General features: G+C 36.0%; 1 protein-coding gene across 3 annotated transcripts in view; it reads right to left on the bottom strand.

Moving 5' to 3' along the window:
* itpr2 (inositol 1,4,5-trisphosphate receptor, type 2) overlaps nt 1–25,222 on the bottom strand; it is a 583,413-nt gene that overhangs the window by 135,995 nt on the left and 422,196 nt on the right. For all 3 annotated transcript variants that reach the window (XM_039761551.1, XM_039761550.1, XM_039761552.1), the window contains 4 exons: nt 24,586–24,696; nt 10,919–11,029; nt 5,329–5,521; nt 4,826–4,951 (listed from right to left, as the gene is read on the bottom strand). In XM_039761551.1, coding sequence (XP_039617485.1) covers nt 4,826–4,951; nt 5,329–5,521; nt 10,919–11,029; nt 24,586–24,696 — 541 coding nt within the window. The remainder of the gene's footprint in view (nt 1–4,825; nt 4,952–5,328; nt 5,522–10,918; nt 11,030–24,585; nt 24,697–25,222) is intronic.

The following is a 25,222-nucleotide window of genomic DNA, read 5'->3' as shown; positions in this document are numbered from 1 at the left end:
CGGAGTTTCGTGTGACATCATCACGCCTCCCACGTAATCACGTGAACTGACTGTCAACGCAATGCGTAGAAAACCAGGAAGAGCTCCAAAAAGCGCTGAAGAAAACATGCATTATATAATTGAGAAGGCAGCGAAACAATAAGAAGTGAGCGAATGACATATACAACCATATTCATGAGTGCTGCTACTTCGGAAACAAAGCAAGGTGTAAACCTAAAGTTTAAATTAAGTTCATAGACAGGCTGCCGCTGGCGTTTGTCATGCCCACGGGTAATGTGGGATACAAGTTTAATGAGAGGACGCAGGATATAAACGAGAGTTTTGATCACTTTGTAACTAAGTTAAAATTGCAGGTGAAGGGCTGTGCTTATGCAAATTCCGGGAGACTGTGTTTGTGGGGGATTGACAGTTAAGGCGGGTGGGGAGTCACGTCATCATCTCCCCTCCCATTCACCTCATTTCGCTCTGAGCTGAGCTCCGCAGCTAACGCACGCAGTGTTACGGAAGTGACTTTGTGACGCTGCCACCAAATACTCACAGAAAAATCCACAAGTTAATACACACGCTGTCTCTACAGTTTCTCCACACTGAATCCTCCAGGCACTACTTACAAAAGGTTACATTGACAATCGTGTTACGTTATTTTTAAAATGTTTCCTTTTCTTAGTACAAGCACAGCTGAGAAGCTTCGATGCAGGTGCTCCATAACACGTTAAAAATCACGCATTTAATCACACTTTGCAATACAAGCAAAGGGGAACTTATGTCAATGCATGATTTCATGGTACACCGATTACATTGATCAGCGCTTCCCGATTCATTTTACCCTTGCACCTCCTTGGTTTGAGAAGAAGTATGAAAAAATATGAGGTTAACACAGAAAAACAGATCACCAATTGAAGCTTTATGAATAATCGATTCGCCATCAATAATTGTTTTGGTAAAGCCATACTCAGTGTAATCCTCTTTCCATTTTATAATTTTTCCACCACTAGCCATGATTAAATGAACGGTAAAAAAGTAAGAGCGAAGTGAGGGTGATTTATTCAGGCAGGCAGGCAACAGCTCAATAGCTCGAATTTGGATATAAGAAGCTTCTATTTAGTCGCCAGAAATATCTTTGTTAGGAATGGAAGTTGAATTTAGTCTTTAAATTTCTATGGTAAAGAAAAAGTTATGCAATGATGACTACATTTAACTATATAAAGTCAAAACTTTTATATATAAAGTCATTCGCAAATATATAAAGTCAAAACTTGAATATATAAAGTAAGCACTGGAATATATAAAGTCAAAACTTTAATATATAAAGTCAGCGTTCGAATATATAAAGTCAGCGCTGGAATATCCATCCATTTCCCAACACGTTGAATCCGACCACAGGGTCACGGGGGTCTGCTGGAGACAATCCCAGCCAACACTGGGCACAAGGCAGGAACCAATCCTGGGCAGGGCACATGTATCATTTTCAAAACTTTTAACCAAACAGTGTTTTTTCAATATATTTTTCTGAATACGTTTTTGTTAACTCAGTTCAGAGTCGTTTCAATCAATAGATTTTGACTTTCACTTTATATATTCAGGAGTGAGTTTATATACTCCGATGTTGACTTTATATAATCAGGAATGACTTTATAAATTCCGACGCTAACTTTATATATTCAACTTTTGACTTTATATATTCCAGCGCTGACTTTATATATTCAAGTTTTGACTATATATATTCTGACGCCGACTTTATATATTCACAAAATCAAATTATTTGCCTGTTTGGCACCCCATAGTATATGTATGTATGTATGTATATATATATATATATATATATATATATATATATATATATATATATATATATATATATATATATATATATATATATATATATATATATATATGCCAGCAACACTCATTTTCTTTTTACTTCTCCGCTGCCAAGCGCGGGTATTTTGCTATATATATATATATATATAGAGAGAGAGAGAGAGATATGACAACAACATATATAGATATGTAGATATGAAGATATGTATGTGTATATATGTGTGTATATATATATGTATGTATGTATGTATGTATGTATGTGTGTGTGTGTGTGTATATATGACAGCAGCAATCCAAGCTGTGAGAAAACAGTAAAAAGGAGGCGTGTCAGACGTCGTGGTACATTTTCTGATGCAGCTACCGAAAACAACTTCGTGACGCTGCCGCCAAATACACAAAACAATTACTTTGACAATCATGTTACATTATTTTTAAAATGTTTCCTTTTCTTTTTCATAACTTCTTTAACACATGACATCGCTGCAAAGCGCGGGTATTTTGCTATATATATATATATATATCTCACAGCAACACTCATAACAGTGACAAAACAATTACATTGACAATCATGTTACGTTATTTTCAAAATGTTTCCTTTTCTTTCTCTTTCCTTCTTTAACACACTACTTCTCCGCTGGAGCCATGGTATATATATATATATATATATATATAGATAGAGATATATATATATAGATAGATATGAGAACAACATATATATATATATATAGATAGATAGATAGATAGATATGAGAACAACACTCATATCAAAGACAAAACAATTACATTAACAATCATGTTACGTTATTTTTAAAATTTTTCCTTTTCTTTTTCATAACTTTTTTAACACACTACTTCTCCGCTGCGAAGCGCGGGTATTCTGCTAGTATATATATATGAAAGCAACACTCATAACAGTGACAAAACAATTACATTGACAATCATGTTACGTTATTTTCAAAATGTTTCCTTTTCTTTTTCATTACTTCTTTAACACACTACTTCTCCACTGCGAAGCGCAGGTATTTTGCTAGTCTAGTAAATATAGCTAAAAAGTGTCATGATTTTGGATATGAAAGAATATTATCGTTAAGGCAAATCAAATTAATGTCACAATGCTCTATTCATGGTATTAAGGTATATTCCACATACAGTACAATTTACAAAAACACTTTTGTACAGATATATTATAAGACTTGCTTAAAGTCATAAAATAATGCACTCCTCATACTAATTTTATAGTACAGTACATCTGGAAAGTATTCACAGCACATCACTTAGTTATGTTACAGCCTTATTCCAAAATGGATCAAATTCTTTTTTTCCCTCAGAATTCTACACACAACACCCCATATAATGACAACGTGAAAAACGTTTACTTGAGATATTTGCAAATTTTTTAAAAATAAAAAAATTGAGAAAGCACATGTACATAAGTATTCACAGCCTTTGCCATGAAGCTCAAAATTGAGCTCAGGTGCATCCTGTTTTCCCTGATCATCCTTGAGATGTTTCTGCAGCTTAATTGGAGTCCACCTGTGGTAAATTAAGTTGATTGGACATGATTTGGAAAGGCACACACCTGTCTATATAAGGTCCAACAGTTGACAGTTCATGTCAGAGCACAAACCAAGCATGAAGTCAAAGGAATTGTCTGTAGACCTCCGAGATAGGATTGTCTCGAGGCACAAATCTGGGGAAGGTTACAGAAATATTTCTGCTGCTTTGAAGGTCCCAGTGAGCACAGTGGCCTCCATCATTCGTAAGTGGAAGAAGTTCAATACCACCAGATCTCTTCCTAGAGCTGGCCGGCCATCTAAACTGAGAGATCGGGGGGAGAAGGGCCTTAGTCAGGGAAGTGACCAAGAACCAGATGGTCACTCTATCAGAGCTCCAGAGGTCCTCTGCAGCAATCCACCAATCAGGCCTGTATGGTAGCGTGGCAAGACGGAAGCCACTCCATAGTAAAAGGCACTTGGCAGCCCACCTGGAGTTTGTCAAAAGGCACCTGAAGGACTCTTAGACCATGAGAAACAAAATTCTCTGGTCTGATGAGACAAAGATTGAACTCTTTGGTGTGAATGTCAGGCGTCATTTTTGGAGGAAACCAGGCACCGCTCATCACCAGGCCAATACCATCCCTACAGTGAAGCATGGTGGCGGCAGCATCATGCTGTGTGGATGTTTTTCAGTGGCAGGAACTGGGAGACTAGTCAGGATAAATGGAAAGATGACTGCAGCAATGTACAGAGACATCCTGGATGAAAACCTGCTCCAGAGCGCTCTTGACCTCAGACTGGGGCGACGGTTCATCTTTCAGCAGGACAATGACCCTAAGCACACAGCCAAGATATCAAAGGAGTGGCTTCAGGACAACTCTGTGAATGTCCTTGAGTGGCCCAGGCAGAACACAGACTTGAATCCGATTGAACATCTCTGAAGAGATCTTAAAATGGTTGTGCACCGACGCTTCCTATCCAACCTGATGGGGCATGAGAGGTGCTGCAAAGAAGAATGGGCAAAACTGGCCAAGGACACGTGTGCCAAGCTTGTGGCATCATATTCGAAAAGACTTGAGGCTGTAATTGCTGGCAAAGGTGCATCGACAAAGTATTGAGCAAAGGCTGTGAATACTTATGTACATGTTATTTCTCAGTTTTTTTATTTTTAATAAATTTGCAAAAACCTCAAGTAAACTTTTTTCACGTTGTCATTATGGGGTGTTGTGTGTAGAATTCTGAGGAAAAAAATGAATTTAATCCATTTTGGAATAAGGCTGTAACATAAAAATATGTGGAAAAAGTGATGTGCTGTGACTACTTTCCGGATGCACTACATGTGGATTTCAAGACCAGCTCTTTCACCATTAGATCACACTACCTGCAAAGGAAAAACAGTAAGTAAAAACTAGCCAAAATTATGATAGTAATTTACTGTGTAATATATTTCTAATTAAAAATACTTAAATATTAAAAATACTTACTGGGATTAGCTAAATTACACTCACCTTCATCGTCATCATCACCAAAAGGATAAAACAGTGCTACAGCCAAATTTATGAAAACGGCCAAATTAAATGAGATAGTACCCCATAAAGACATATGCCGGGAAAACCAAAACAATGCTGGATAGCCTGACAAAGTAAGGTAAAAAAAAAAAAGAAATATAAACAGAGTAAAATAATGACTTCTATATGCAAACTAGTACTTATAAATACGTTTAGTGATGGGGACAAAGTGCTTAGTGTTATAGTCACAAAGCTCCACAGACCCTTCTCTATGTATATGTATTACAGATTTTAACTACAGTGCTGTTAAGAAAGGCATCCTAACAACCTCTAAACTTGTCCTGCATGGACTAATTAAGTTATGAAAAAAAAAACATGCATCTTTACAGATATCCTTCAAAAACTGAACTTTAAAAGTCAATGTTTTTTTTAAAACCAACAAGTTAAAAAGACAAAAGCTTACACACAAAGAAGATCTAACACTTTATTAACTTGTGACTTACTTCTTATTTTCTTCTGCCATTTCATTTCATTGTAAAGGTCCTCTGTTTGCTGGAAAAAGTCATTCACTTTGCTGCCTTGGTCATCCCTCTCTGTTGTATTAAAGACTCTGCTCTTTGATTCTTGGGTTAGGTACTCACAAATATTTGGAACAGGAAAAACAATTTGCTCCATAGTTCGATCATGACGTACTACCTGAAATAAAGATGGATATCACCATTTTCCAAAGCAACAGAAAAATAAATACATAAACAAACAAATTAAAAAAAAATAATTGCAAGTCCTTAATATATACAAAATGCTAATCTTAAAGCTATCATTAAATTGAAATCAATTATTGATAAGAATGTCCTTTAGAAAGTCTCCTCCAATAATCTGTAATTAACTCAGGCTGCTTACAAATAGACACACCATCACTCTATGACAAAATGCTCACATTAAATGATTGTACCTTTTTTACTATACTGTCAAATGTAAATTGACACATTTGTTTTTATAAAATATGAAAGCCTATACAGTTTCAAACTAAAGCCATTGAAAGTAGTTTTTTTTTTTTAATTTTGCTAAACGCTGTAGCAATGCTGAATGCTGAAACAATTAACTATGCAGTGAGTTTTTAAGATACACTTCTGCTACAGTTTGGCTACTTTAAATAAAGACCTATATTCTGAGGGCATAACAGTGTCAGAAAGGTATTAAAGGTATATACATTAAAACACCTAGTTTTCAAGGTATAATACACTGTCTAAATTATTATTATCCCCTGCCCGGGATTTGTTCCTGCCTTGCGCCTTGTGCTGGCTGGGATTGGCTCCAGCAGACCCCTGTCACCCTGTATTAGGATATAGTGGGTTGGACAATGACTGACTGACTGACTGCCTTATCTCACACCACCACTATAAGTGTAAAGCAGGTAGTCATATACAGTACCTATGGATTGTGTATTTGTTGTTTTTTTCATTTTAGAAAAACAATGGGCAAGACTAAAGTGCTTTTAAACATGTATTGGCAGTGCAAATCCCCATCATTACCAGTAATATCAGTCTGCTGCAGTATTTATAAGTATATCAGTGGTATATTAACAAGTGAAGACCTTCCTAAAAAACATCTAACCAATGTGGTTTGAAACAGATCACTGATAAAATGGCTGGCTGAAACTCATGTGGCTTAGGCACTATAATGAGCTGAATACACACACAGTTCAGTGTAACAGTGGTGCCAAAATAGGTATATCAGAATAGTCCACATGAAGTGCACTGGAGAATGGCTGCACATTGACAATTCTTCATGGCTTACCTTTTACTCTTCCAAGTTAGTACTATTTGATACCTTAACCCCTGTTTCACCACTAGTACAATTAAAGAGCATTTTAACTTAAGTGCTCATAGTGTTGAGTGAACCCTGCTGAATTCATTTTACCCTGAATTCATGAAAACTGCAAAAATGTTCAAGAAAACTCTGAGAAATACATTGAAGTCAATGGGGAAGAAAAAACTGAACTGAACTAGTTTTAATAAGATTATAATGGCCCAATGTTTTTTTAAGTGCCCCTGAGGGCTAGGAAAGCATTTGTCAACTATATTGGACTGATTATTGAGGCCAAAAAAGTGACCTGAGCTGTGTGAAATTGTATATAAAATTGTTTATAAAAAAGAGGAATATCAGAATAGAAAACTTGTATATTGACATGGATGTGCTATGAAACCTGATGACCTAAACAACTTTAATTTTTTTTCATCAAAAATCAAAAACATGTTCTTTAAGTGAGGCACTTGGGCATTTGAATAATTGATGAATTTCAATGTCTGCTTATTTAGACTGACAATCATAAGGAAAACATGCTACAAAGACACAGATCTGTTCTGTTGGATGTCAAAATACAGCTGGTGGTGGTTTAATGTTTTGGAGGATAGCAACATTGTACTGCAGAAAACCAACAGTGCCCATCATGGGCATTCCTTCATAAAAGCAATGACTATATCTGAGAATAGGGCTTTTCAGAAGAATAATGCTCCACATCATAATCACAAAACTCAGCAACATGAAATACAGCTATATATTCGTTTAGCTGGTTGTCACTGACAAATCATGTTTTCCTTAAGAAGCTTCATAAAATAAGGCATAAAGCACCACCACTATGCATTGCAAACTGAAGAAGATGGACAATACAAAGAACTAACTGTGGGTTAAGAAACTCAACCACAATAACAGAGTCAACTAGATTCGACAGATAGGAGGATGTCACACTACATATGACATCTTATTGAAAACTGTTTTACTTGTGCCAAAATAAGATAGTCCACTCAACAGTTAGTAAAAGGTCACTGTTAATATTGCTTACTGATGTTTAGCTGCTACCTAGTAACAAACACCAGTAAAGAGCTGTGCCATGGAATACCAGCTTGACAAGATTTCTTTTTTTTTTTTTTAGTTTCTCATAGTACAGTCTACACTCGAGAAACACTTCTGCTATGGTCATGAAATCTTAAGGAGACTGAATTAAAGGGTTTAAAAGTTAAACAAGTCTGGAATATGGGAGAAAGCAAATTAACATTTTCTACAAGTACATTATGGATACGGTCTTAAACTTCTGGACCACAGCTTCCTAAAGCAATCTCTCAGCTGAGGATAGAATGAAGCGTATTGTGCAAAACTTCTGAAACTGTTTAGTCACCCCATTCCCACAATGAATTTACTCTATTTTTCCAGACTGAAATGTAAACTTATTAAGAATTTATTTGACCCTTCATAACCTGCATATAATTTGTTCATTCTGCCTCCTTCTAGTAAATGGACAATTAAACTCAGAACCACTAGATATCCACAAGGTGTGCAATACACGAGTTTAACATCTTCACCTTAAGAGTTGGTAGCAACTTAATGTATACAATGTATCTGTGTGTGGATGTATTAAGCTGCTTGTCTGGGGCAGTAAGAAAATAATGATTACTGGTTATGTAATGTTGGATGAATTAACCTTCTCAAACATAAAATGTTTCCCAAACAAAGGAGATCTTTCCAATTACCAAATTTAATTAGATAATTCTATACCAAATTGGGAAATGAGGAATAAACTTATATGAATTAATATCACTATTATCCAGATCTAACCGGTATGTTAAGAGTTTTCTCTGTTATTACAATGTCTCAATTCTGTTTCTTTTCAATTCACAATTTTTTGGCAAGTGTACGAGAACTGTTTAGTTTAGTATATAGGAATTTATTGTAGTACTAGCCGTCCTCTGCGGCTCCGCCCATGTAGTAGTGAAACGGGACAAACTTTAAAAATGAATACACAAAAAGGTATTGCTAGCCAAGTGGAGGCAAGGCACACTCCAAACTGCAGAGGTATTCCGAATCCCCACTCCTGGCGCCACGCTTCCCCCTCCCCTTAGCCCTTAGCCTCTGTCTCGGATTAGCGCAAATATATCGCTCCTGAAAGAGACCTATGATTCTTGTATATAGGGAGACGACACAGATAAAGTCTTAAATGTATCTCCACAGCTTTTCAACCAAGGTCTAAGGAAATGCAGTCAAGCAGGCCAACAAATCTGAAATGGCATTTTCTGAGTTAACTGAATACACTGTTTGATGGTAAGGCATCTTGTCTAGAGCTATTTCTTTCCTTCTCTACACTGCTGTCTGGGAGGGTTCCATATTCTTGTGAACCAACAGTAAATAAACTAGGTTACTGTAGTGGATAGACAGAGATAATTATTTGTGAAGAAATAAACATAGAAGAAACAACATAGCAGAGTACTTTGAAGATGCTCTTAAATCTTTAGTAACACTGACATAATACAAAGCAATTTCCTGTAATTAAAAAAAAACCCTGTTCTTAAATGTCAAGAAACACAGATAGATGCACGGATAATATATTTCTATAATTTCAGGCCTGCTTGCTAATATGATGCATTTAAGATATACACAGTATGTGCCTGAAATTGTGATCACTACTTTTATCTCTCAACTACTCTGATTAATGCTGGTATAACTGTCTACCATTGGTATTTTTATTGTTAGTTATTCAAATAAGGAAAATGGCGGTGTTCTGCTGAATGAATGCACTAAAAATGTGGTTGGAGAAGTGCATTGGCAACTTTGGTAAATGTCATCTGTGAATACATTGGGAATTAAAGCAGTAGTAAAGAAAATGCGTGAATAAGAGTAAAAACACAGAGGTTTTTTGCAATATAAAAGCAAAAAGATAACTTTGTTAGAATGATGCAATAATGGGATTAAACAACAAAATAATGCTGTGAAATTACAGTAAGCATGCCTATATTTGTTGACTAGATTGCATATATCTTGCTATGCAATTATTACATTTAAAATTCAATATTTTTTTTCTTTCCATGGTGCAAAAATGAATCCAAGAATTGTGCTTGCTATGTTTTGTATGTTAAAAATTCTATGTGTTTGACTGTGTCATTTTTACTTCTAGTTGAATTTGAAGCGTAGGGACTACTACATATATTGAGTTTAATCTTCAGTTACTAATAAAAGTACTGGTAAAACCTTTTGCAACTTTTTATTAGTAATCACGTTTCATGTTTTCAAAATATTATCAATGTCAATGGTCAAGTTCTAGAAGTAACTTTATTAGAAGATTGGAACTGACACTTGAATGCCATTAGATTACTGACTGTAAACAATCATTAATGATTAATTAAAAAAAAAAATACTATGAGGCAAATTCAAATCTCCAAATCTGTATACTACTGAAACTACAGTAGATTTCCCAGGATACAATACAGGCTATATCCTACATCAACCAGTTCTCAAAATTATGAAACATATACAGGAAGGCATGCATACAAAGAAATGCCACATATGTATCACTACTAAGTACCGAAAGCAGTCACATATATGATGAAAATAAATTCTGCACTGAATGTAGCAGAAGGTAGTGTCAAAAATATAAAAGTGTTATATATTACAACACTTAATAGAAATAACTGGTTATTTATGAATTTAAGGAAATAAGAATGATATAAAAATAGTTCTTTGATGATTTAGAAAAAGGTCCCATATTATACCCATAATACACAATGGTTTGTCTTACTTTTGGAAGGAAATTTTAAAGAGACAGTGTATGCTAATCAAAGTCAGGGAATACATGGGAGAATAAATTAATAACAAAGGCACTGAATTAATGGTGTAAAGAAATAAACTGGAATCAAAAGCGTGTCCCATATGACAGCAATATAATATAACTCTTTGATGTACAAACACAGATAAGGAAACCATCATTAGGATGTGTAAACCTGTTTATATCTATTCTGTCTCTCTGAGTCCATTATAATGCTTCTTTTGAAAACAGATTTTTGACTTTGGCTGAATAGTGCACTAAGACAATCAGCTACAATGTCTATTATATGCAACATTCAGCTACAATGTCTGTTAAATATAAGCTTGGTCTGAAAGAGCTACCTTAAATTCTTCCATTAAAGAATCAGAAAAAAATTAATTTACAGGGATTCTACAGTATACAGAAGAAAATTCACATATTTTTATATGAGCAGGAAAAAAACTGAGAAGCATATTAATAATAATAACAGAAAAAAAAACAGTGCATCAGTAACATCTTACCTCAATCTGAGCAGTATGGTTGGCATAAAAGCTTAAAGCATCATCTTCATTACAATATGGTTCAGATGATGGCTTCAGACGTTTCTGTAACTCCTTGTTGTGACGAGCCAACTATAAAAAAAAATCAAATTTCACATACTGTAGGACAACTGATTATAAAATGCATGGTCAACATAAACCACCAAATGTAAAATAAAACCTGATGAGGTATTTTAAAATCTATTCAATTTTCACTTTTATATATTTCAGTCAACAGTATGGCAAAATAGTGGTTATTCAGATAGTGCAAAGCAGAACTAAATTCAAAATGCATTATTCACTTAACTAGATATAGTTAAATTTCACATAATAATAAAAAAATTAACACTCAATCTTACAGAGAGATGTCCAAAAATTCCAAACCTCAAAAAACTAGCAACAAAAATTAAATGTCTTGAAATCAATTTAACAACAGAAGTAATGAAACATCAAGCCTCCACTCTCCTTTTTATAGTATAAGAGAAATTGAAATGTAGACAATTTGAAAGTTCATGGAATAAAAATAAAAATAAAAAAGCTATACATCTTTGATTCCAGATAAGGAAGTGAAATGTTATGGCAAAAAATAAGATGTGATAGCCCTTTCCTAATATCTTTTGTCCCAGACATTTGTATACGTAGATGTCCCATTTAAAAAAAAAAAAATCATTGTACTGTACTGAAGTTGGGAACACACTGACCATGAGGATATATTGTAATGAATTATATATTGTGGTCCCCGGCCGGGCTCCAGGAGGACCGGAGGAGGGCTTGTGCCTCCTCCAGACCATGAGGGGGCATCCGCCCTGGTTATGTTGGGGGCCTCGGGTGAAGGGCTTGGAAGCCCAGCCCTGTAGGGACCCGTGGCCACCGTCAGGCGCCCCAGTGCCTGAATATCCTGGGAGCCCAGCACTTCCGCCACACCAGGAAGTGCTGGGGGGAAGACGACAGGGGACACCTGGATGGCTTCTGGGTGCGCAGCCGGCACTTCCGCCACACTGGGGTGTGGCTATGAACGAATGCCGGGAAGCAGCTAGAGCCCATCCGGGTTCCCATTTAAGGGGCCGCCTCTCCAGTCATCGGCAGAAGTAGGGTGGAAGAGGACGGAGCTGGAGGGAGGGCTAGAGGCAGCCAGGAGAAAGGCAGTGGAACTGTGTGGCCTGGACATTGGGGGAATCGGTGCAAGAGGCACTGGGGTTTGTGGTATATGAAAGTATTTAGACCCCTTCATTTCATTGTGTAATAGTTTACATTTTTAAAATTTGCTATTTTTGCCCATCAATCTACACACAATAACGTATGACATCGTGAACATGTTTTCAGCATTGTTTGTAAACCTGTTAAAAATCAAAAAATGAACATCTATCATTTATGTAATTACTAGCTGCGTGTGGTCTTCGGGACAAAAAAACAACCTGAAGTCTGCCTAGCAGTTTTATTATATTGGTGAACTTGGAGACGTCAGCTAATTAGGTTGAGACAGCTCATATCTTGTTCCAGATGGATGTGTAGTCGAGTACAGTTATGACACAAATTGAGCGGGATAGGCCAGAACATGTCTCAGGCAAATGCATGGCACCTTGTTGTGCAAACATACAATATGCATGTACCACAATTCTGAGTTTGTTTGCTTGGGTTGAAAGAGAAGTGAGGTTCATGCAAGCGCCAAAACAATTTAGAAGTGCATATATGCACTATCTCACCAAGTGCAAGTCATTATTTGTATAAGTTTCTACATCTGCCAAAGAATTCACACCAACTCTAATGGCTATGGTTAAGTGTGAGCAGAGCGGACTGCACCATATATACATATATATACACACACACACACACACGTCTTTCGTAGTGAGAACTGGGGTGTATGCAAGCAATGAAAAAATGTAAAAGTGCATGGATGCACCATTTAGTGGTTGTGGTTGAGCGTGAGCAGAGCAGACTGCTACATACATATACACACAGGTCTATTTTTTATATATGTCTAATTCACACCCTTTGCTGTGGAACTCCTAAATGTGCTCCAGTGCATGCGGTTTCCGTTAAATTACCTTGAGATGTGTCTAGAAATTGATTGGAGTTTACCTGTGGCAAACTGAAATGATTGGACATAGTTTAGAAAGGCACACACCCATGTACAGTATATAAGACCTCACAATTCACACTACACGTCAGGAAAAAAAAACAAGCCATGAAGTCAGTAACTCTCCGTAGACATCTGCGCTAAAAATGTGGTGAGGTCTAGATTAGGGTATAAAATCATTCCTAAAGCTTTGAGTGTTCACAGGAGTACAGTGACCACAATAATTAAGAACTGGATGAAGTTGTAATCACCAAGACTCTTTCTAGAGTTTGCCATCCAAGAAAAAAGACCCTAGGTAAGGGAATTGACCAAGAACTTAATTGTTACTCTAACAGAGCTTCAGAAGTCTTCTGCTGAGATGGGAGAACCTGTCCAAGGGACGACCATCTCAAGAGTGTTTAGACGGAAGCCAATCTTGAGTAAAAGTTTTAAAAATGGCATTTAAAGGACTCTTAGAGCATGAGGAAAAAGATTCTCTGGTCTGATGAGACAAAAACTGAACTCTTTGGGCAGATATCCAAACATGATGTCTGGGGAAGACAAGGCATTGACCATCACCTGAAAAATATGATCCTTATGATGAGACATGGTGGTGGTAGCTGCATGTTATGGGGGTTCTTCTCAATGCTCGGGAAATGGAGTAAGGTCAGAATTGAGGGAAGAATTAATGCAGACAAATACAGAGAGGTCCTTGAAGAAAACCTGCTCCAGAGTGCGCATGACCCCAGACAGGGACCACGGTTAACTATGATTAATGGCCTGAGGATACAGCCAAGACAATGTTGGAAGTGGCTTCAGGACAAGTCTCTGACTGTCCCTGTGTGGACTTGCCAAAGCCTAGACTTAACCACATAGAAAATCTCAGTGCTCCAGACAAAAATTCACCTCAAAGAGCCTACAACTCCCAATAGAAAAAAATTAGGAGCCAATAACTTTGATTTAGATAACAAAAATGTGTTAAATATTAATCTTTCAATTTCTTTCCTTACCTTTCTGACCTGTCTATAGTCTTATTTTTAAAGTACATTTTAAACAGTTGTAGCTATACAGTTCATTTTGCAAGCAGCTTACAGGGGCACATATTTCTACAGCAAAGGCCAAGCTGTGGAAATAAGTGTCCCCTCTGGTGGGAGGGATAGAGGGGTACATTAGATAGGAATGTGCTACAGAAACTGCCTGATAGGCTTATTAAAGACACTGTGCACAATTTTAACTACCAAGTGTTCATTTTGCAATGGGGTACAGCAGATAATGATTACCATTTAATGCTTTATACAAGTTTCTAAAAACATTGGACCAGTTTTAATCTGCCATGATCAACTGTGTATGTAATATAGAAGAAAAGGAGTTTTATGGGATAATGATACCTGCTATTAAAATGAGATGCACCTACCATTTAATGGGATAGAACTTAAAACTATTCCATTCACATGGGTTTTAATCACTCACATGACAGAGGTGAAATTTGAGTTCCACAACAAAGCCTTTCCCATATAAATGTTTTTTTTATTTTCCCCCAGAAAAATCAACCTGAAAAAATATTTAAGATTAAAGGACAGCACATTTATTTTTGTGACTTGTCTTTTAAATGTCTTTGTACAGAGTTATTGGGTGACAGGTAATGTATTGTTAATCATAATTATTACTATTATTAATTTTACTAAATCTGTTTTTCCAGATTTCTTTGTTGATAAGCTGCCGTTGAAGAATTTATTGGTAGCAGAACCTATAGTGCACACCAAGCGACTGAAGAAACAGCTGATAAGTGGCATTTTTCAGTACCATTTTAACAAAGTTTACTGTGTGTTATCAATCTGGGCATGTTGTGCCTGTAAAAACCTTGCAAATGAGCTGATATCCACTGCTATTGTTCACTCACAGCTCAACCACGTCCACTATGTGCTACTTCACGTGTTTTCATGAAATTCCTGCTGTGTGTAAAACGCTGCCTGTCCTTTCCTAGTGAGTATATAGTGGTTTTTACCTAACTGAATAATCCGGAGCGCCAATAGTATTCAGGTATTTTCTTTGCTTTTTTTCATTTGTGCATTTGTGAGTATACCATTTTTTCTTTAATTTTAGTTGTCAGCTGAAGACAGGCAGCAGTTCACATCTGTGAAGCAGTGTTTAGTAACGTCAGTAACAGCAGCAGAACAGAATTGGCACACAGCAGGGCACACTCAAACTTAGATCATTGTTGATTTATTTACAGCCAATTTAGACTCAGCAATTAACTGCAACACGTCTTTGGGGTGTTGCAGGGTTATTCCTCACTTCTACTGTCTGATGCATCATTATAAAAGTGGGGGTTAATGGGAGTAATTCTAATGCTTGGCCAGCCATTTTTCTAAACCATTTGTGGAACACAGAGCTGAATTGGTCTGGTATGAGTGTGTATGTGAGGGTACACTCAAATATAGAGCAATTTCAGGCCAATTTAGAGTTGTCAATTAACCTAAAACCTATTAACCTTTCTTAGGAAATGAGAATGACCTGGAGAAAGCCCACAAAGACATGAAAACAATCTATATAGTTAACAGAGAGAGAAACAGCAGCTGGACCAACACCTAAACCTGGATCTCTAGTGCAGGAAGATGCTAATCTGTTTTTAAGAAGTGACAGTTATTTCATGACTTATTTTCAGTGTCATGTTCACCACTTACTGCACTGCAGAATTGTATCATTGTGTGACTAAGGGAAATCGCTTAATTATATATTAGAAACTAGTGTTGTATGTTATAGTGTGATGATTACTATTGCACTATAATTAAGCTTTAATTTCGTAAAATAATGTACGAAGGTAATTCCCTGCTGCAGTTCTCAAAAAAAAAAACAAAAAACATTTACATCATAATACTTACAACACATCCAAGCCATATAGCTTTAGAATGTATTCAGTATTTGATCTTCAAGTGCGATATGCGATGGTGATGGGTAATGTATTTCAGTCTAAAGTAATTTTGATAAATAGTGGATAATAGAGATTTCATCCATAATGTATTTGCCTCTATTCCTAAAGAAAACACTCATAAAATTATAATTGTCTGAAACATTGTGTTCTAAATCCAGACATAGATAGGTCTTGAGCTACCAGGGTGATAACATCTAACATTGTAAAAACAATCACACAGTATTTAATGGATCATAACCTATTAGACCATAAATCCAAACTCAAGAGCATATTCCTTCTCACCAGTACATCACAGTTATTCAAGAACGGATTACTTCTTTACTGATAATAATTTATTGCCTACTATCAAACCTTGCAAGTATGACACTATTGTTATCTACAATCACACCCCTCTGATCATGGAGCTTAAATCACTATACCCTACACATTCATCTTGTAGTTGGTGTTTTAACCCCCCTGTCATTAGCTGATTAGATATGTACAGAATTCATCTCCAATCAAATTACTTTTTATAGACAAATGCATGCTCAGAGGTCTCTGCAGGAATACTATGGGAAACTCTGAAGGCTTTTTTTTCCAACAGGAAAGATTATTTCATGTCTTTCACACAAAAATTAATTGGAAACCAAGAAGGCATCAGAGCTAACCAATGAAATTACCAAAACAGAATAACAATATACCAGGTCTCCAAATGAAGCAAAGACAGGTTTTGCAAACAGAATTTAACCACTCGACAACCTAAGAAAACAGAAGAGCTCATCGTTAAATCACAACATTATTATGAACATGGAGAGAATGCCAATAACATCTCAGCCCAACAAATCCAAAAGCAGAAAGTTCACAACACAATAACAGAAATTACCAACACAGATGGAGATAAAATCATTGACCATAAAAATATACCGTACACATTTAGAGAGTATTATAAGTCTTTATATTCTACTCAGTTTAACACTAGAATTACCAAAGCCTACGAAACAACTCGTAAACCCGGCCCACCTTAAATCCGTTTGCACCTCTCCATTTAGCCTCTTTTGTCTTGTAAATGTGTCGATAATCCCAAGCAGCAAGCAGCCTGCTATCCCATTCTCCCACCGCTACAGAGACGGCAAAAATCGCTTTCCCAGCTCTGGGAAAGTTTATCAGGGAGTGAGGTAGTACCTAGAGCTGTATAAGCTAAAAAATATATCGTTATTTGGAAAAAAAATGCATTTCACGTGTGTTCCGTGTCTGCAAAGATCTATGTAAGTGTAGGATGACAGGAAATGCAAGAACTGTTGAACACACACATATACGACAAACTTTTTTCATGTTTTGGTACTAATGACAAAATTTTGACATAAAGTGTATAATGTGTGAAGACTGAAGTGCAAATATCAAATAAGCACTTTCACAAAAGGTACAAATATAACAGAACAAGTGCGCTTTTATTCAAGAGTATTACAGAAGAAAAAGAAATCGAGTTAGTGTGGTTTGTTGTGGCAACTTCTCTGGTAGTACAGCAGTAAGAACTGCTGACTCCTACTCAAATGGTCACTGGTTTGAACCTTCCCGCGTCCCAAAATTAACGTTTTGAGTAGTGACCTGCTCTTATTGTTACTATTATACAATAAAAACATACATTTGAGTCTGTAACAGCCGGTGTAAATGTATGGTACTTGTAAAGGTCAGTGTTTTTTTTATTTATTTTTATTCTCTCAGTCTCGTTCACGGTCGCCCTGATGTGACACTGCCGTTTTCAAATAAAGAAGTGCTATAAACAGAGGTGAACTCAGATGAGGATAAGGGTTCTACATCGGAGACGAGAACAGAATCCCTCCCTGCAAGAAATGTCCACTCACATATAAGAACAACACAACTGCACCAGGCATAAAGGCGAAAGATGGCACTGTTTGGATGCACCAAGTGGTCGGGCGTCATCCTGCTAGTCAGTCTGCCCCACACCTGTCCTTTAACGAAACAGCACGTCTTACAGAGCTCGCCAATGTATCGTGCAAAGTCTTGTTTGTGATTATGTTTTGTGATGGTCTTTACATAAGAAACATTTATATGTTACGTATATATAAAAGCCAGATCGAATGTTATTTACCTCGATTTATTTACTTATCTTCCTGCAGCGTAAAGTCACAAGTAGACTGCAAAGCTTCCTGTTCTTGATTGACAAGGGCATGCTCACAAATTACACGTATAATGCCACGAAAAATGCCTGCTGACACTTCAGTATGCGAGCAATGATACAAGAATGCAGTTAGGCATCTTTTTTGGGCACATACACCGTTCAGATCTAAACACAAGCGTGTAGAGTCGCTCACGTACTGAAAAGTCTATAGCTGCAGGTCGAAGTTGCCGTCGCTGTACTTTGCACATAAGAGCCAGATTAAATGTTATTTACCTTGATTTATTTACATACTTCCCACACCGTAAAGTCACAAGTAGACTGCAGAGCTTCCCGTGTTTGATCGACACAGGCATGCTCAAAAAATACATGTGTAATGTAACCAAAAGTGCACGCTGACACTTCAGTTCACAAGCAATGGTACGAGAATACAGTTAAGACTTCTTTTTTGGGCACATGCACTGTCTAGATCTAAACACTAGCGTGGAGAGTCGCTCGCGTACTGAAGAGTCTATAGCTGCGGGTGGAAGCTGCCGTCGCTGTACTTTGTATATAAGAGCCAGATCAAATGTTATTTACCTTGATTTATTTACTTACTTCATACAGCGTAAAGTCACAAGTAGACTGCAGAGCTTCCTGTGTACATATACAAAGTACAGCGACAGCAAAGTGCGACGTGCATTCTTTCTCTGATGCAGAACCCTTGTCATCATCTGAGTCAGGTCAGGTAATACACATAACGGTCTGTGATGCAATATTTCCTCCATAAGAGGCACAGACATTGCCACCCTTCTTTTGGGAATAAAAAAGTGTGTCTTATTGATCGAAAATCTTAGAATAAGCATTTATATCTGGGAAAAATACATTCAATTTCTTTGTTGTTTTTAAAGATTTGCTCATGTTGTAGTCTCCCCTCCCTTTCTCTTGGGTGGGAGCTGAATTATGGTTTGTTAAGTTTGACATGATTGTATGTAATGTTGTTTTCTTCAAATAAAATCAATAAAATTTAAATAATTTCAAGCTTTTTTGTTTTCTAATACATATAGCTCTTTATTAATTACTATTATTTGTCATCACATATAAATTTACTTTAAATTGATTGTTGATAAAATTTGAATAAATGTTTTATTTTTTAGATCTCTGCTGTGCCACATAGTCAGTTTTTTCACTAATTCTTTCATAATACAACCTTTTGAAATTCAAGTTTTTTATTGTTATGTAGATTTTTACAATGTTATTTTTGTCTGCATCATTATAATCACAATATAGGGTATACAAATGCAAGTTTTTTCCATTCATCACAATATTATTATATCAGACAATATACTGTAAGATTTTTTTGAAGTGGTTATATTATTAACTTTACTAATATAGAATTGTTTCTACATTGAAATGGAAGAAACAAAACAATAATTTAATTTAATTGATGAACAAGTTTTGTTATATAAGACTAAAAGAAAAGTAAATTTGGAAAGCTGCTTTTACTAGAAAAACAAAAAATGCAGAGCAGGTTTGTTTGCAAATGGTTTGTATAGGGACACATTCTTAGGTTTTTATAGAAATGTTAGACTCCTGCATGTATTTTGCAACTTTGGTGTTTTTTTCTGCAATGCCTATAAGGGTACAGCGTATCACTAAATATCCGCTGAAAACGCCTCACTAATAGAATACAATATACTTAATTTCACACAGCGAAAGGACATTAATAGTCTCCCAATACTGAAGCCTATGTCAAAGCACTCAAAATGTGTGAGCTATGTTACTTGTTGTTTTAAATAACATGATACAAATTGTGTTAGTGCCTGGATGGACAATAGCACCCTTCTTTGATAGCTGCAAAGAAGATCAACATGCACATTAAGCCTCAAAAACAGTCAGCTGGCAGACAATAAAAGAAGGAAATACAAGACTCAAAAAATGGTGAATATTAGTAGCAAACTCTTTGGTTTGCACATCTAGGAGGAAAAAGTGAGAAAGGGGTACTTAAAACTGTCTAAACAGAGATACAGCAAATGACAATCATTATAGCTAGGCACCATCTATCTTTAGTTTTCTGTTTGTCAAGCTACTGAAAACACTTAAATAAACACTACTAAAAGGGTGGAGGACACAAAGTTAAAGAATACTAAACTGAATGCATAGCATCACAAAGGAGACAGGTGTCCAGTAAACAAAATCAAAATATAAAACAAGAGAAAATTTAAAACAGACTGCTCAGACAATTTAAATTATCTCTGAAACTTAATTTGCCACTACTTATACAACTTCTCTAAAGTATTCATATCTGTAACTACTAAACTTCCCTGACTTTTGGGCCATATCCTATATACTTATTCATCACATTATTTGTGTAGTCCCTAAAATTCAAATTACTGATAATGTGGATAAGTACTGATACTGTAGAGAATGCCATTTTTGTGGAAAATGCCCCTACGACTCCTTAGGCTAGGGATCTGCACTGGCAATCGGAAGGTTGCTGGTTCAAAGCCCATAAATGCCAAAAAGGGACTCTGCTCTGTTGGGCCCTTGAGCAAGGCCCTTAACCTGCAATTGCTGAGCGCTTTGAGTAGTGAGAAAAGTGATATATAAATGAATTATTAGAATTATTATTAATAATTAATTATTATTAATTAAAATGACACTTCATAGCACCCAAGTCAGTGTTGTTTGCTACCCAGCATTTCTGTACAAAAGCCTTGGGTAAAATATATATTTTTAATAAATATTTTTGGCGTAACCCTTATTGTTTTGAGATTCAACACTAATTTGCAGGACTGAATGAGACATCTGACAGCTATTCACTGACCATGCATTTGAGAAATAACAATGCATGGATTAAGTGCTAATGAGCGTTACTGTATGTTAAAAAAATTAATACCTTTCACTTTTTATTCCTCTTGGAGGAGGTATCTGCAGATTGTCATCCATACATCAAGAAACCCATCAGTCTGAACTGAACATGGTTGTTGTTTTGTTTGTTTGACCTCTTTTCTGGGAGAAAGTCTTGAGTGAGTCTGTATGACATAGGTGTCACTAGCTGAATGTGCTGTGTGTATCCCAATGATATTGTCCAGGGTTTCCATTTTTTCCGTGTCTTCAATAGTACAGATAAGATGGAAGGTATTGGACAAGGTGAGGATTACAGTCTATGAAAGCAACTGGCCGACACCTTAAGAGAATGTCACATAAGACTGGCCTCACTGTGTATATCCAGGCTTTCCCTAACTATTAAGGGGGTTACAGAGATGCACTATCTGCAGTCAAGAACATGTATTATGGCAGAATAATAGAAAGTGGCTATGAAAATCTGAGGGTTTTTTTCCCTCTGTAGTTAATAGACTACATCAATCTGCATCCGGCCCAATTACCTCCTCTATTGAAGTTTGGGCAAAATTCCTCCTCTTTTTCCATAATAAAATTAAAAATGTAAATAATTAAACTAACATATATCCATCACCCATTTCTATTTTTCCATGTCTTCCCACTTTATCTATCTCCCTTTCTAAATTTTCATCAGTCACATCTACATTTGTTAATGGCCTGCTTTGCAAGATGAGGCAGACTACTTGGGTATTATACACCATACTTTTTAAATCCTGCCTTCATGCCATAATCCCAATTTTAACAACAATAATAAATACATCCCTTGAGGATGAGTTTGTGCCAGCCACTTTAAAAATTCTGTAAACCAATGTTAAAAAGTCTGGTCTTCATACTGACAATTTGAACTATTTTAGGCCTATTTCTCAGTTACCTTTTCTGTCAAAATATCTTGAGCATTTTGTAGTCTTCCAACTCACCAGTTACTTAACTATTAATACACTGATGGAATCCTTTCAGTTTGGTTTCGGAGAGCAGCAAAGCTGTAAAATTGCTCTGCTTTGGGTTCCCGATGATTTGCTTATAGCAGCAGACTCTGGATAAACCAGCATATTAATTCTGTTAGACCTCAGCGCAGCATTTGACACTGTCAGACATGACATTCTACTATCCTTGGCCCTCTGCTCTTCTGTATTTATATACTTTCCCTTGGCCATATTATGTGTTGTTTTGAACTGTGTTGTCATTTTTATGCAGATGATACTCAACTCTATTTCAAGGTTAAAGTGAAACTTCATTGGAGCTCACAACTTGAAATTAAAACCTGGAAGGAGCAGAACTCTTTAAAATTAAACTACAACAAAATGCAAATTAGCATTAAAACACAACTTAACAAAATTAGCTTCTTTTCAATAATTCTTGATGATATTCTCATCAGACCTTCTAATGCAAGGAATCTTGGTGTCATTTTTGATTCCTCCTTTTCTTATTCCACCCACATAAAACACACTAAGAAACTTTCTTACTCCCACTTCTGTAACATATCCCATGTTCACTCATTCCTTCCCTTTCCCAATGCTGAGAAACTTGTCCAAGGTTTCACCACATCCCACATCGATTATTATACCTCCCTACTGACAGGTACTGCTTCAAATCTTATATCACAGATACAGTTAACTCATAACAGTGCTGCAAGGGTCCTTACACAAACCAGCAGCAGCGAACATATAACACTCATGCTGCTTTGCCTTTACTGGCTCCTTATATCTTACAGGATCAAATAAAAAATTCTGTTAATAAGATCAGATTAATTAGATCTATTAGATCTTTTGACTCAATTAATTCTTTTAAGAAACAACTTAATACTCATCTTTTCAGGAAGGCTTTTAACTTAACTTAATGTTCTACCCCTTCTTTAGGTTTCTCTCTCTCTTCATATGCTCAGGATACTGTGTGTGTGTGTGTTATATCACACATTGTTTTTTTGTTCAGGCATTTCTTCTAGTATTGAGCTTAGTATCTTACTCTAGAAGAGTTGCTGCTTGTACAGGCACTGGCACCTGTGGCGCTGAGGTGGATAATGTGAGTTATAGAAAGCTATTATACGCATCCATTAAAAACAGTGCAATGCTCCAACTTAACAATTATAACTTTGAAAAACGATAGCAAAACTGAAAATATTTTATGTTACCAAAAATACAGACAAAATTATTGCTATAAAATTAATGTTGTTTTGAAAAACACTCAAAAATGTGGTTAACAACTATCTTGTTTTTAAATGCTATTTTACAAGTCCTTGCAATAAAAAATATTACCTATCAAGAGGATTTTCTTAAGAAATTAGCAGAACAATAACTTTTTAAAAATCATTTCAATTTTAGGTGCTGCTCTGCAGTTGACCTTCCTGACCACAAACAAGAGTTTCTTTCTATGCACAGCAGGCTAGACACTTACAAGAATGCTGAGTTCTGCTGGTAAACCAAACCACACAAGGAGGGGGTAGAGGATGCAGCCTTACCACAATGGCTTTTACAAGAGCCGCTACAAAAATTGAAAGTCTAAGCACACCAAAATAACTGTCTGACACTGGGGTTAAAATAGAAAAGGAGGAACCTGAAACTTGCAAAACAAGGTACATTTAAATTGGGCAAAACAGAGTTAATTTGAAGAAATCTGCTGATAAAATACAAATGAAGACTTCATCACAGTTAGTTTTAAGTCCCTGACTTCATGACAGTTCTACAATAAAGCATACCTCTACTGAAATCTTGGGTAGTATATTTTAATCCATGTAGATAAATATCTTTTAAGCATAATCTGAAGCAAAGGTAAAACATACAAACAAGGGAATTAGGGGGTATTGCGCTGTTGTCTGTGGTGTTTAAAAAATTCCTAGAGGCTACACAATACACACAGAAAACATAAATCATAGAGCTTCAAAAATACAATACAATACAAATGTACCATGGCCTTCAGCAAATGTAGTATCCTTTTACCTGTAACACAATTAACACCTGAGCTCTCAGCAAAGTCTTTAGCTAGTAGCAAACTGTATTGTGCATGCTGTTTCATACAGCAATATTATGATTTTATTTGTCAACAATTGTATTCATTCGTAATTGTGCAAAATATGTTACAAGAATAAATCTATGCACAGAATACTGCCTCTCTTTCATGCCATCATCATATTATAATATTTTAAAAAATAAATCATCAGTATGGCACAGAAGGTATAGGTGAGTGCTCATGCACTTTCTTTCAAAACATACAAAAATGTGTAAACTTTCATCTCTGCCACAAATTAATAAAGAATTATATGAGAATAATACTCCTGCACTACGAGTTAGGCAAATTTGAAACTTCTGTAGTATTCTGAAGAAATTCAATACTCTAGGCTCACCACTCCATGTTCTGTGCCATGCTACACTATTTTCTGAGAAGAAGCCTCATATGCTAACAAATACTGCAAATAACGTGTACAAGATTAAGAAGTGCTTTTATTTAATGAGACAGACTGGGAAAACACTTAACAAAAATCAATACTGATGTCTTCAAAATGTTTATATGGTATCAAAAGGGAATTAGGAATTACAAGATTTCAAAAATGCGGAACAACAAGCAGACTGAAGTGAAACAGGCTAGTATGAAAACCACATACGCTCAGCAAGGAAAGAGCAACAAAGAAGGTTAAAAAAAGCAATAACAGCAACATAATTTTTAAATACCTGATGAGCCAATATAAAAATATTGTGTCCGACATCTTTAGGAGATATCTTGTCAGCTGCAGAGTCTTTATCAGTCTCACCTTGTTTATAGGCACTTTTGATTACCTCCACCTGTGTTGCCAAAAAAAAAATCTTTTATTTCTTACCATTCATTGATGGCTAATCAACCATACAATTTTAAGGAAGAATGTGATCTTTTCAAGGCTAATAATAGGTACAAATAGTAATAGTAATCTAACCATAACAGATGAAGAAATCAAAGGGACAGCATATTAACTAATTTCATCTAAAGCTTGCCTAAAATAGGAGAACTTTGTAATAACAAAAAAATGAACATATACATTATTATGGAAATGCAAAAGAAGCTTCCTCCTCATATAAAGAATAAACAATTTTAGTAAAACTACTAACCAGTGAAATGCTGTTATCAAACTCTACACCATTAAGCAACTCTACTCTCATTTTAAAATTAAGCATATGGATTTAAAAATGTCTGCACAATGACTGTAATCCTGTTATTTAACAAAAGATGTAAAAACTACAGTGGAACCTCGGGTCACGAACGTCTCGGGCCACGTACAAATTGGGTTACGACCAATAAATTCGCCAAACTTTTGCATCTGTTCACGACCACACA

The sequence above is a fragment of the Polypterus senegalus genome, chromosome 8, assembly GCF_016835505.1.
Source record: "Polypterus senegalus isolate Bchr_013 chromosome 8, ASM1683550v1, whole genome shotgun sequence".
NCBI classification, from domain to species: Eukaryota; Metazoa; Chordata; class Cladistia; order Polypteriformes; family Polypteridae; genus Polypterus; species Polypterus senegalus.
This window is presented reverse-complemented; position numbering and strand designations above follow the sequence as displayed.